The sequence below is a fragment of the Pleurodeles waltl genome, chromosome 11 (assembly GCF_031143425.1).
Source record: "Pleurodeles waltl isolate 20211129_DDA chromosome 11, aPleWal1.hap1.20221129, whole genome shotgun sequence".
Taxonomy (NCBI): Eukaryota; Metazoa; Chordata; class Amphibia; order Caudata; family Salamandridae; genus Pleurodeles; species Pleurodeles waltl.
The window spans coordinates 204903442-204917386 of NC_090450.1; the positions used below are offsets into that span (position 1 = coordinate 204903442).

Consider the following 13945-nt stretch of genomic DNA (forward strand, 5'->3'; position numbering starts at 1 on the left):
AGATTGAATAGCCTGGGTCGCCGCCGTCTGAGCGTCCGCCAAAAGGTTAAGCACCTCCTGAGGCAATGCAGAGTGTGACTTGGCCTCGTCCATGAGAGCATAGATGTACCTGCCCAGGATACAGGTAGCACTCGTTGACTTCAGGGCCATGCTGCATGAAGAGAACGCCTTTTTAGCAGATTTGTCCATTCTCTTGGACTCCCTTTCCGCAGAAACCCCTGGAAAAGATCCTGGAGCAGAGCGTGAGGAGCATGAAGCCTGCACCACCAAACTCTCCGGAGTCGGATGTCTGGACAAGAACTCGATCTCCAGGAGCCACCTGATACCTCCACGCAACCGACCTATTTACTGCCGTAGAAGTCACAGGCTTCTTCCACACCTCCATTATTGGGTCAATCAACGCCTCATTAAATGGAAGAAGCGTCTCTGCCACAGCTGAAGACGGCTGCAAAACCTCCGTGAGAATGTCTGTCTTAACATCTGCAGCTCGAAGAGGAAGGTCAAGAAAATCCGCCGCCTTCCTGACCACCGAATGGAAAGAGGCAGCCTCTACAGTGTACTCCCCAGAGATGCCAAGTCCCACTCCGGGGAAGTGTCCAAACCACTGGCAGTGTCCAAGCCCTGCAGGTATCCCAGGGGCTCCACAATCTCACCCTCTTCCAAGAGATGCTTCTCATACTCCTGCTCCTCAAACAGCCTCAGAGCCAATCTCATGGAGCCGCGCCTGGATTCTATCCTTGGGGTCTATAAGGCGTCTGCCGACACCAAAGATCTCGGACAGCGTCGACTATCGGGTTTCATCCGACGTCGGATCCATCGGTGCCATAGGCTTCTTTAGTGTAGATGAAAGCTGCGGCAAACTCATCAGCGCCGGAGAAGTAGAGGTCGTCGGCATCACAGGCCTACTAGGCGACGCCACTGGTACCGGTGCCGAACCAGCACTTCCTGAAGGAAGGAAAGGCATGAAGGGCATTGGTCTGTATGGAGCCGGAACACCCATGTCATAAGCCAATGGACCCAAAGTCCCGAATGACCATCTCCTGGAGCCATGGTGGCAAAGATGTTGAACATCGCATTAAGGAATGAGGCAGGGTCTGTGCCTGGTGCCGGAACAACGGATATCCTTGCGGAGCCAGTGCATGAGGCGACGCCGGCGTCAGTTCAGGCATCTCCGTCTGCACCGGAGAGACCGCCGGCTCCTGGTGAGGATCGACTTTGAAGACAGACAGTGGAGACGTAGGAGAAGTAGGAGTCATCTGAGGCAGAGGTGTCGCAGTCGGACTAACTTCCCAAGTCGTTCGGCGCGAGCCAACGGCGACCTTGAGCGGGAACGGTCCTTACTTGACCGGCATCGTGAATCATGCCGGCGTCGGGAGTCTCGATGACGCCTGTGGGATTTTGACGACTTAGAAAAAGACCCACGACAATGTCATGAACCGCATGCTTCGACCTCATGGTCGGAGCTCAGACACCACAAACAATTCTCGTGTGGGTCTGTGACCGACATTCGGCCTCCGCACTCCCTACAGGGTTTAAAACCCGACTTCCGTGGCTGAGACATTGTAACACACGAAGTGAAACAGTAGCTCCCTGGTAGCCTCGAAGAAAAAAACGTTACTCAAAGGCACGGAAAAAAGGGAACCGACGTCTGCACGTCGACGAGGACCTCTTATTGCCTGGATGACGTCATACTGCGTCGCGTGGGAGTAAGGCAATTGTGACGTCATCATCGACATGCAGAGCTAGACGAAAATTTCTGTAGAATGCTGGCGCATGGGGAAAATTCTTTAGGTGAGGAATCCACAGGTAGTTGTTTCCATCAGAAATTGTTGACACAAAGAAATCTCTCCTGAACAATGAGATTAGTTTTAAATCTGAATTCTGTTCATAGTCTGCAAAGCGCGGCAGTCTGAACTGAGGATTTCAGATATGCAAAAGATTATCCATTCGTACCTCATTAAGTAAAATCTTACAAAGCAATTGATCAGTTATCATTCAAGTTTAAACTTTCATGCCAAGCATGGATGGATCAGTTCAGCAGTTTTTGCTTTAGCAGAGAACAATTATGCATATGGGACTTAAAATGGGAAATCTGTACCAAATTGCAATATTAACTTTTGTTGAAAGTGAACAGAAATCCCCCCAACCTCATGAGGCCATAGTGTAGACAGGAACTTTTTGATTAGGACTTTGATGATTATGATATTTTGCCACTGGTGCGCCGTGGTCCTTTCTACTATGGCTTTGCAAACAGGGTCAAGGACAAACCTGTATGCACTTGACTCCCAGGTCAGCGCTCAGAACTCAACAGTCTGCCAACAAAAAAAGTAATATTCAGCTCAGTGCTCAACTTTTATGTAAAAAGATTATTTAAAACCCAATAGGGCTAAATACTATACACTTAAACAATATACAGGGTTGCAAACAAAGCTGCATTTAACAGCAAGGTCCTATACCACCGTCTTTCTAGGACCCTCGTTCCTCCTGCAATGACAGATCCCATTCCAACACTACCCAGCACACATGGCATGATTAGGTGCAGGTGCAGATGCTCCAATACACTCACAGTTCACATGGGCAACTAAGTTCAAGGTCCCTGTAGGGAAATGCCTCCCTTGGAATGGTTACCCCCTAACTTTTTGCCTTTTGTTGATGCTAGCTATGATTGAAAGTGTGCTGGGATCCTGCTAACAAGGCCCCAGCACCAGTGTTTTTTCCCTAAACTGTACTGTTGTTCCCATAATTGGCACAGCCCTGGCACACAGATAAGTCCCTTGTAAGAGGTACCCCTGGTACCAAGGCCCCTGTGGCCATGGAAGGTTTCTAAGGGCTGCAGCATGTCTTATGCCACTCTTGGGATCCCTCACTCAGCACATGGACATTGCCTCACAGCTTGTGTGTGCTGGTGGGGAGAAAATGGCTAAGTCGACATGGCACTCCCCTCAGGGTGCCATGCCCACATCCCACTGCCTGTGGCATAGATAAGTCACCCCTCTAGGATACCTTACAGCCCTAAGGCAGGGTGCACTATACCACAGGTGAGGTCTCATGCACCATGCCCCTACAGTGTCTAAGCCAAATCTTAGACATTGGAAGTGCATGGTAGCCATAAAGAGCATATGGTCTGGGAGTTTGTCAAATACGAACTCCACAGTTCCATAATGGCTACCCTGAAATCTGGGAAGTTTGGTATCAAACTTCTCAGCACAATAAATCCACACTGATGCCAGGCTAAACACTTTCACTGCCTAGGGGAAGCTGTCTTCGTCCTTCTTGTGCCATGCAATAACCAGATGAGTTCAAAATAGGTGCCACTGGTCCAGCACTCTCTTACACAACGTGCATCCCTACCACCATAGAGGTTCTATATACTCACTGCATATACATGCACTTGACATGCACATGGGATGCCACTGCAAGGTTCTAGAATTCACATAACATCAGAACTGTACAAGAGGAGATGGCAGGCTTGCCTCTCCTTAATAGGGAGAGAGATTTGTTAACAGTATAGATTAAAAAAATACTGTACACTGCCACCAGAGCTTTATGTGATGTTCCCAGGGCATGGACAGTAGTCAAATGCCCACAATGTTGGCACATTCAGTGTGGACATCTACATCTGATAACATGTTGTGTTGACCTGGAATTACCATGCACAGGCCTCTGCACACATGCTATGCCTCTACACACAGGCCTAGACACACTTAGACACACTCCCTGCACCCACAGCCCCTTTACCAGCCAAAATAAAACTCAGGTTTCCAATTTTAAATGTAGATAGGCACTCAGGGCAGGGGTATATGTTGGCATGACTTCACAGTTTGCTTTATCAAATGCCCTTTGTTTTCCTCCTGTGAAACTGACAATCTCCAAATACACTGGAGGGGCTCCATTTTTTTTGACTGAAGGATGCTGTCAGCTAAGAGAGCTAGTCTATGATAGGAGGTGGGGGAAGGAGTCTCTCCAAGTGAACTCTCAACATAAGTAGCAGCGTCTCTCGCCATTTTTCCCAAGTTGTGAGGGAATAGGCAATTTTTCATCTTCTCCCCTAGCAGGGAGACCATCTACTCTGTGTCCCCTTTAACAGTCTTTTAAATGAATATCCTCATGTGCGGACGGTGTTTGAACCATGAAACTTGAAGATCAATAAGTTATTTAGAAGACCTTGCACATAAATGATATGCCAAAGCACTACCATCAGCCAAATCTTTGCTGGGGAGTGCTCTCCCTCCAAGAGACAAGAAGTGCTCAGCTGACTGAAAATCTGTGTGGAAGCGGACTCAAAAAACCAAGAACACTGATGACCAATAGCCGACCTGGCTTTAAAGCAAAACAAAGAAAACATGCATAGTGCCTGGGTCATGCTCCTGAGAAGTTTTCTTCCATCATCAGTGGTGAGGATGTGCATTTCCTGACCCATCGCATATGAACAAGTTACTAAATGGAGAAGATGCACCCCCATACAGGCAAATTACTTATTTATAGATTACACACCTATTAAATATCTTCCAGGAGCCAAACTTTTAAACAGGTCTCCTACCCAGATAGGTAGCTCTATCTTGGCTCCATGTTCCACCCACAATGCGACAGATCTGCATATGGCATCATCCCGGTGCACTGATTTTTGTTCCCCAACCTGCTGTCAACAACCTTGGAGGCAGAGGCGAGACCAACGAGATTGAGAGAAATTTCAGAGTTCTAAAACTAACTGGGAAATCTATTAAAAGCAATATCGCTCTTCCAAGGAGGAAAGTAGGTGGTACCCCTGAGTAATCTGCATACAGACAGAGCATTCTACAGAAAGATTACCAACAAAGGTAGGTAACTATATTCTGATAAATATTTCTACCTGCAACTTACCTCTTGAATAAACACCTGAGCAGTACCTCCCAGGTGGTGGGTAAGGAGATGGTCAAACTAAGATGTCCTGCAACACTGATGTGGCAAAAAGGCCTTTTCTGCAGACTTTGGAGTTAAGACAGTAATACCTAGTAAAAGTGTGGAGCAAAGCCCATATTGCAGCACAACAAATACCCAACAGGTTAACAGGGGAGACAATGCTGAAGAGGTTCCCTGTGCACTGGTGGAATGGGGATGGATGTCCTCAGGTAGTTTCTTCTTGGTAAGGTCATAGCAGATCTTGACACACGTCAATCCAGCAGGAACCTGTCAGACAAAAAGCAACTAGGAAGAAGGTCATAGGCAATGGGCGCTCACAGTGAGTCCGTGTAGTAAAGTCCACTCATCAATTATGTCATGGTGCTCCTGGCAAGAGGATCTTCCTTACTCCTCCAATGTTTCAAGGGAACCTGACAGTACAACAGGCAGCTGTCAGGGCACTCACGAAAATAGATTTCGAAGTTGGTGATGTATCAGATCTTCAGTATGGAAAGGCAATCACGCCAACAATGGTTCAGGATAAATTTATTTCTTGAAGCAAATAGTTCATTATAATAATTGAAAAATGTCCTTGAAATTCATATACAATTAGCCACCACAGCCAACACGTGTTTCGTCCAATGAGAGATCACTCTCACGGACTTCATCAGGGCTTGAATCAGGTACGTCCTGTGTTAAATAGTAATCTTTTCACGGCTTAGACAATCTCGTTTGATGAACAGATTTGTTTCTCAGATTAAAGCTAATAGTGCAGGATTCTTTATACGTAGTCTTTATTCAAAAGTGCCAGTATCATATACGGGAATAAAGAAACCGTGGTCAAATCATCTCACAGCGTTCCCAGTAACCGAGAACTGTTTTCGTAGCCGGAACCTGTCCACTTCTGAATTATTTTGCGCTTCTTACAGCCTGGCACAGCCCAGGAAAAGTTGGTCACCAACCCGAAACTTGAGGGTCTTGTCAATGTAAAAACTGAGAGCTTTGCCTCCTCCTTGGGGAGCAACTTTGCATGTGCTCGAAGGGTGTGAATCTGATGAGTGAGCATCAAATTAAGGTCTCACAGCAGCATAACGGATGAGGAAGCGAATGTTTTACACCCTTCATGAAACTCACAACAGGAGACTAAAACACTTTGAAACATTGGTCATGGTTTGTTTTTATTCATTCCAGGTTGCCTTTGCTGGTAATTCACCAATCCAAAGCTGTAATACTGTGCCCTAAAGTGGTAAAAGGCATCTGTCATTTTACAGCTTGGCATGGATGGCACTGTGCTAATCGTATGCTTAAAGCTTTGCTGTAGAAATGGCAAAACACTTTGCCCTTTTCTAGCCACAGTGTGGATTGCCTGTGCTTATCTTATGGTTAAAACTGCTTGAAAAAAAACAGACCTTTTCTGACAGATTCAGTGTCTCACTGGTGTTGCAGAGTGCTCAATAAAGGAGCTACTTGCCACCTAAACTTGGGAACTACCCAGAGTTTGGCAAAACGTTGCTCAATTACTTTCCACTAGATTATTCCCAGGGTTCTAAAATGTTTTGAGAAGGGTCTCCAATTAAGTCACAGTTCTACATTCCTTCAATGCAACATTCTTTTCAGTAATAAGTTATGTGCAACAGAAAAAAACGCATTACAAAAATGTTTCTGAATTCTACACTTGTAAACAATAACCTAAAAGGTGGAGGGGAATACCAATTGTAAGAGGATATGCTTTTGAGGTCTGATGAACACAGAGTGTTAAAATGTCCATAATGTATGCCTCACACATAAGACTGTCACTCTACAGACCTGGAGAAAGTACCCGAAATGCATTAGCTGTCAGGTGAAAGCTAGGCAAGAGTTTCAGGTAATTTCAAAGACTATCATAGCTGTATGCAAGATTACATCACCACGATGGTACAAATTAATCAAAGAATCAATTATCTCTGGTTACATGTTATAAAATGTCAAAGCCATTTAACTAAACTAATTTAAATCAAAGCCTTACCATGCCACAACTCATCATGCTTTTTTGCATTTCTTGGGGATGTTTTGGTTGGAGCAGTTTGCGCCCTTCCTCTTTTACCACCGATACACTCCTTGTTACCCTCTTCATCCTCTTTCACAGGTTTATACCTGTAATAGTGCAGATTACTATTAATTCACACACATTTCACTTGAATTAAGAAAACTTAAAATAAGGCAAGTGCAGACAAGTAAACTTTTCAATTTTTCAGCGATTTTGGCTTCCATGTGCTTTACCTAAGAATCAACCAAACAAAATCACTTAATTGACCCTACAGTAAAGATGATTTGAATAAAACTTAATATATATTTAGAGTTTGCATTGCAACTAATTAAAGGGCAAGTTACTTACAGTCCTACCCGGTATCCATCAGGGAAAACTCCAATGAATTTACAAACACTCAAAATCTGAACCTATGTGAGAGTTAAGGACCTCTTTACAAAGAACAATTTGTTTAAACACATGTATGGATGTTTAAGTGAGCATTCTTTTAAAAAAGTTTTATTAACAGCCAGTAAAATATTTAAATCTGCCTGGGAGGGCAGACCTCTCAAAAGTCCATTTTTTTTATTGGGAATAATAAGGAAGCAAGTAGTTAAGCATCAAAGCCTAATACAGAGGCAAACACTAGCGAGCTGCTTTAGGCCAACCATACAGAACTTGTGTTGAGGAATGCAATGCAGGGAGATAGTTGACAGCCAGGTAATTTTTTGAAGCTTAAAGCATGAACGCATTGTTATCTCTATCCGTTTCCAGTGATTCAGGAGAGTTGGTTATGATTAAGGCTCCCAGTTTTCTATTTTTACTGATTTTTACAGATAGACAAAAAACGTGTTTCCTTTATGTATTTATTTTTAAAAGCAGAAAAATACAGAAAATTGTGCATCTGATCAGTAACTTTCCCTGCTGTCTGTTGCAAATTCCAAGAGGACAAATGAGCAGATAGCTAGCATGGGGAGTTGAAAATCAGATTGAGATATCTTTAAATACAAGCATTTGTTAACAAATATTTGAAGTAAATTGCTAATATTTACCTGTTGGTGAACTGTTTTGCTATATTTGGGTGCTGAATTAGCTAAAACGCGACAGGCATAGTATGAGTGCCAGTTTATCAGATAAATAAATGCGGTAAAGTACCATTTTTGACTGCACTAATTCGCAAACCACAAAATAAATATGGATAAATACTAATAAGATGGCCAAAAAAATAAATATGGATAAATACAGACAAATGTTAAAAACAAATACTGTAAAACCAGGAGCCCATATTCTCTTTATGGAGAGAGTAGCTCTTACACCCCAAATATTTGGAGGGGGAAAGGACTCCAAGAGAGCAGATAAAAGGAAAAGGAAAATGAACTTTACAAAAAGGGAAGTTTCGCAGCAGCACTTGGCCCAAGTGCACACTTATTCTAGGCAGAATGGCATACAAATGCATGATTCATTGGTCACTAAATATTAAGGGCATTACTAAGGGGCTTAGTGTAGACTCCTCTTCTGTTAATAAGTGGGTGTTGGCTTCCTTTCAAGAAATGTGTTAACTGTTCAGCAACATATTACTATACAGGGCTGGACTGAGCAGGCTACGAATTACCTGGATAGGGCAGATGGATGAATAACTGTTTGAACTTTCTAATTAGATTAGTTGATCAGCTGTCTTCTCTTCAGTCACTAGGAATTATACTTTCCAGGATAAGAAATGGAGGGGGCAGAAGTGGAGGGGGTTCGAATGGAAGTCCCATTAATCTTGTCAATACAATACTGAGATTCCATATGGGAGCTGGTAGCACCCTAGGAGGAATGGCCCTTTTAAGGCCTTCCAGGTAGGCCTTAACAACAGAAATCCTGATTAAGGATGTATGTTGTCCGTTTGCAGATATGAGACTACTGCCGCTAGGAGTAACCTTATAGATGTAAAGTCTAGACCGTAGGTGCTTAAATTAAATAGATGACAGAAAATGTCTTGAACAGGATCAATTTGGTTGGAATGACAAAAGTGGACAAATCTTTTCCATTTTGCTAAACGAGCCTGAGTAGTGGGCCTGCATGCTTCTTTAGGGATGTCAATACAAGGCTGTGGTAGGTTTAAGTAACCAAACTCTAGGACTTTAGGAGCAAAAATCAAAGTTGAGGGACCTGAAGTCTGGGTATCTGACATGTCCATGGTCCTGCGTGAGAAGGCTCAGCTTGTTAAGCAGTATTTTGTGGGGAACTACTGAGAGTTTTAACAGTCTAATAAACCATGGTTGCCGTACCCATGTAGGAGTCACTAAGATGAGGGTGAGAGTTGCCTGCCGAAGTTTGCGAAACATAAATGGAAGCAGTGGGAGAGGTGGAAAAATGTAAACAAATCTCCCTAAGCAACTCATCCATAGTGCATTGTCCTTGGACTGTGGGAATCTGTAGGCTAAGTTTGGGTATTTTGGGTTTTCTGCTGTGGTAAAAAGGTCTATTTCTGGGTGACCCCAATGCCGGTAGGTAAATATGGGAGGAGGACTTGAGGGTGGAGCTCCCATTCATGGATTTGCTGACACCTCCTGCTGAGGAGATCTGCAGTTGTTGGCCACTCCGGGCAGGTACTCCACTGACAGTTGAATATTGCAGCGTAGAGCCCATTTCCAAATGGTCTTGGCTAGGCGAGAGAGCTGAAGGGACCTGGTGCCCATTGCTTTTGTAGATAATACATTGCAGTGATGTTGTCTGTTTTGATCAAGACTACTTTGCCATTGAGATGGGGCTTTGAGCGCTAAATGAACAGCGAGCAACTACAGGTGGTTGATATGGAGATGTTTCTAGCTTAGTGAGATCTTGTCAATGTTCTCTCCAGCCTGTGAAGGAGGCATCCGTGCTTTGCATAACTAGGTCCAAGAAAGGTTGTCCTTTTCGGAGATGGTTGGTGTTCCACCATTGTAGAGTGTGGCAAGCTTGACAGCCTACCAACACTAGATCCTCCAATTAACCCTCTGCTTAGGACCACCGGTGCGGGCTAAGCATTCTTGCAACATAAGCTTGTTGAGTCTGGCCTGAGATACATATGCATAGCCATACTATGAATCCATCATACAGAGGAGACACATGGCTGTCCTCACTGTTTGCTGATGAGACTGATAAGTGCCTGGAAAGACTGAATCCCAGCAGCAATGGGGTAAGCTATCCCTCAATGTGTATCGCTGTCTTTGAAGGGTTGGAGATGGTATTTGACTGTTTGGCTAGTGAAGCCTAGTTGATGAAGTAAATTTATGGTGTTCTGAATGTATTGGAAACATTGTAGATAGGTGGTGCTTTTGATGAGCCAATCGTCTAAATATGGAATAACATGCGTTTTGCTGTTCAAGTGGGCTGCTACCACTGCAAGACATTCAGTGAAGACAGTGGGGGCAGTTGTGACCCCCGAAGGGGAGCACCTTGAATTGAAAAATGTGTTTTTTATTATAAACCGGAGGTATCTGCGACGCCCTAAGTGAATGGGAATGTGTCAATAGCCGCCTTGTGATAGTAGCAGAATGACATCTTCAAGAGTGACCATGTGAAAGTGCTTTGAGAGTAAATTTAGGTTTAGGGGTCTGAGGTCCATGATTGTTCTTAAGGACTCACCCATTTTGGGAATAAGGAAGTACATTAAGTACACTCCTGTGCCTTGCTGGTGTGTTGGCACTGGGGCTATGGTCCTTTTTTGCAAAAGTACCTGAATTTCCTCCTTGAGCAACTGTTGATGTTCTAGCGAGAGTGTGTGTTTGCAAGCTAGAATGTTTGGAGGTGTGGAAGTGAGCTCCAGATAATAACCATGTTGTATAATATACAACATCCACGGACCAGAGGTAATGTTGTGCCAGGCGGTGAAGAACCCCTGTAGCCTCCCCCGCCAGGTGCTATGTGACTCAGGGGGGGGTCGGGACATTCATTGTCAAGTCAGGGTTTAGTGGCGGTGGCAGAGGGTTTGGTGAAACTACCCTTGCCTCTTCCCTTGGAGCTATTTCCCCTAAAATAACATCTGTATGATTCCCTGGGTGAGGTGGTGTGTGCCTGAGGATGTTGGTAGGAGGTGGAGGTCTCTGGGGTGGTGGTTTGGGATCCTTGGCAGTAAGAGGAATGACGCAATGAACTACGTTGTGTTGGTGTCTGTAACACCCCGTGGCTTTAGCCATTTCATTATCTTTTTTTTAACCTTTTCCAGGAGGGTTGTGAACTGGAGACCAAAAAGGTGTTCCCCATCAAAGGGAGGAGTCAAAAGGTTCAGGTGAACCCCAGGTTTAAAACCTGTTTGAGCCAGACATGTCTTCTTAGGAGGACACTGAAATGTATGCCTTGCAGCATCAAGATCACAGCAAATGGTAGTGCTGGATACGAGCTGTTCCTCTGAGGCAATTTGGTTTGCAAGTTTTTTGCGCTCCACTGGGAGATGTTGGAGGATCTCCTCCATCTCATCCCGGTGGGGCCTGTCATAATCTGATAGGAGACCAATGGAGTTTATTGTCCAATGGTTGGCAGAATGTGCAGAAACCTTTTATTGCTTTGTATTTGGTGGGGGTGCGTCACCAGATGTTTGCGAGTTAGCCCTTTTACGAATGTGGCTACAACTAGGAAGTCAGATGGAAGGTGCCCTTTGATGTATGTAGGGTTGACAGGTGATGGTTTGTATTTTTTTGTAGCCCTGGGTATGTCGCCTCTGGACCTCACAGGGTCATCAAAAATATCTTGTGTGTGACTGAGCATTCCCTTTAAGATTGGCAGATACTGTTTCAAACTCCGAGTAGAGGAGCGTCTCAAATAAAAAAATCGTCCTCTAAGGAATCTGTATTTAGTGGGATGTAGCAGCTCTACCTACAAATCATGGAAGGTGGTAGGGTGGGATCACTGCCACCCCAATCCCCTGTGTATGAGTGTGGGGAACACTGACGTGAGTCTTTTGTGTCATTAACAGGAGAAAGAGGTGGTGATAGAGTGCGGTGTGCAGCGGGTACTGGTGATAGGCTTATACCAGTGGACTGGTGGTAGCCTTGTCTTCCTTTTTCTTTGGAGGAATAGGAACCTCTAAGGATTCCTCAAAAGATGGTCGTTTTGCAAGTTGTACCCCTGGATGTGGAGGTTTCACAATGATACAGGCAGTGTCCGGATGAATCATTGTGTGTTTTTGGCATGAATCCAACTGGTGCTGCATTTTCTCGAGCACTGGATCAACCGGCTCCCGACGGATACTTCAAAAAGGTGTAAGTTTTCAGTTCCGACGTGAATTTGGACACCAACATTTTTGGTGACTAAGATTTGGGATCCAAAAAGATTTTTTAGCTGCTGAGGCGGAATGGTGTTTCAACGTTGATGTTTTCGGCATGGAGGGTCGGCTGGAGTCCAAAGTAGTAGGCTTTGGGTCTATGACTTGCTGTTGATTCTTTCTTGGTGCCAAGCTAGTCTGGGCGTGTCCAAAACAGCTGGTCTGTGCAAACCATGGCCCGGAGGCAGTGGTGGCCCAACATCAGATTTTAATAAAACAAAAGGAGTCATGAGACACTCTGCAGAGACGTACTGCGGTCAGGGTGGAGGCATGGGTGTGGGGAGAGGAAGGGGGAACAGTACTCATGAGTTGCCCTGGAGGAATATCTTGCATCGGAACTAGAGCCATTTTTGGGAGACTGAGCTCTAGTCAGCGGCAGATGGCTGTTGTTCTGTATTTTCTGAGCCAAAGAGATCTTGTGTTTCTTCAGCAGTACGTTGAAATATTTCTTAGCCTTGAGCGCTTCGATCTCCAAGCATCATCTTGGAACAAAAAGACCTGAAGGCCTCAGAGGTCGCTTCCTCATGCTTGAGGGAATGGCACAAGTTACATACCTGATGGTGATCAGTGTGTGGAAACTTGCCATGGCAATGAGGACATCACCAAGTGGACATTCCTTGAGGGGAACATCGAAGAGGAATTCCGCCCCGAAGGGCGAAGGCCCAACCGGGCTGCAACCGAATTGAGCAGCCTGGACAAATTTGACATTGATGTACTTAAGTAATGTAAAGAGAAAGGGTCATCAATCGAAACAATACCAATGGTACTGAAGACAGCAACCGACTACAGAGCTGAACTGAAGCACAGTAGCGCACGTCCGAACATGGTGGCAGAAGTAAACAATCTAACAATGGAATCAATGATCTTGTGTGTAGGAAGCTGGCTCTGTATATACTATATCAAAATGAGATCTAGTGTGCGGAGAGTCCGGGGGGGCCCCAAGAGGATTGACAGAGGCAATAATAGATAATACTAATGCTCTATTAGTGGTAGAGTGGTCGAGCAGTTAGGCTTAGAGAGTAGGGTTAAGCATTTGTTGTACATACAAGCAAAAAGAGAACACACACTCAATGACTTAACTCCAAGCCAATAAGTTTTTATATAGAAAAATATAATTTTCCTAATTTATTTTTAGAACCACAAGATTAATTTAGCAGGTAAGTACACTAAATGAAAGATCCTTTGCATAGTAATAGTTGAGATTTTGAATTGATTCTATATTGTACAGTTTTCATTAAAATGGCAAAAAGCTATTTTAAAAGTGGACACTGCAATTTTCAACAGTTCCTGGGGGAGGTAAGTACAGTACAGTTTCAGAGGTAAGTACCACACTTACAGGTTCAATCTCTGGGGTAGAGGTAAGTACACTGTTGGGGGTTCAAGGCAACCCCAAACACCCAGTACCAGCAACACAGGGCCGGTCAGGTGCAGGGGTCAAACAGGAGCCCAAATAACAGACACCTATGGAGACAGGGGGTACTCTGGTTCCAGTCTGCTTGCAGGTAAGTACCCGTGTTGTCAGAGGGCAGACCAGGGGTGTTTGGAGGAGAACTGGAGAGGCTCCAAGTAGGCACACAAACCACACCCTCAGCAGCAAGGGGGCCACTGGGTGCAGTGTGCAAACAGGGCATCGGGTTCTCAATAGAACTCTATGGAGGGAACCAGGGGTCACTTAGGCACTGCAGGCAGGACACAAGGGGACCTCTCGGGCAAGCCACCGACTGGGCAAGGGTGAGGGCCGCCTGCTAGTTGTTGCTGCACCGGTGGTCGGTTTC

The 13945-nt window shown here is 44.9% G+C and overlaps 1 protein-coding gene across 13 annotated transcripts in view; it reads right to left on the bottom strand.

Annotated features, from left to right (window-relative positions):
• Nucleotides 1–13945, bottom strand: part of TRIP12 (thyroid hormone receptor interactor 12) — a 1145873-nt gene that overhangs the window by 199848 nt on the left and 932080 nt on the right. For all 13 annotated transcript variants that reach the window (XM_069213427.1, XM_069213421.1, XM_069213434.1 and 10 more), the window contains one exon: nt 6884–7011. In XM_069213427.1, coding sequence (XP_069069528.1) covers nt 6884–7011 — 128 coding nt within the window. The remainder of the gene's footprint in view (nt 1–6883; nt 7012–13945) is intronic.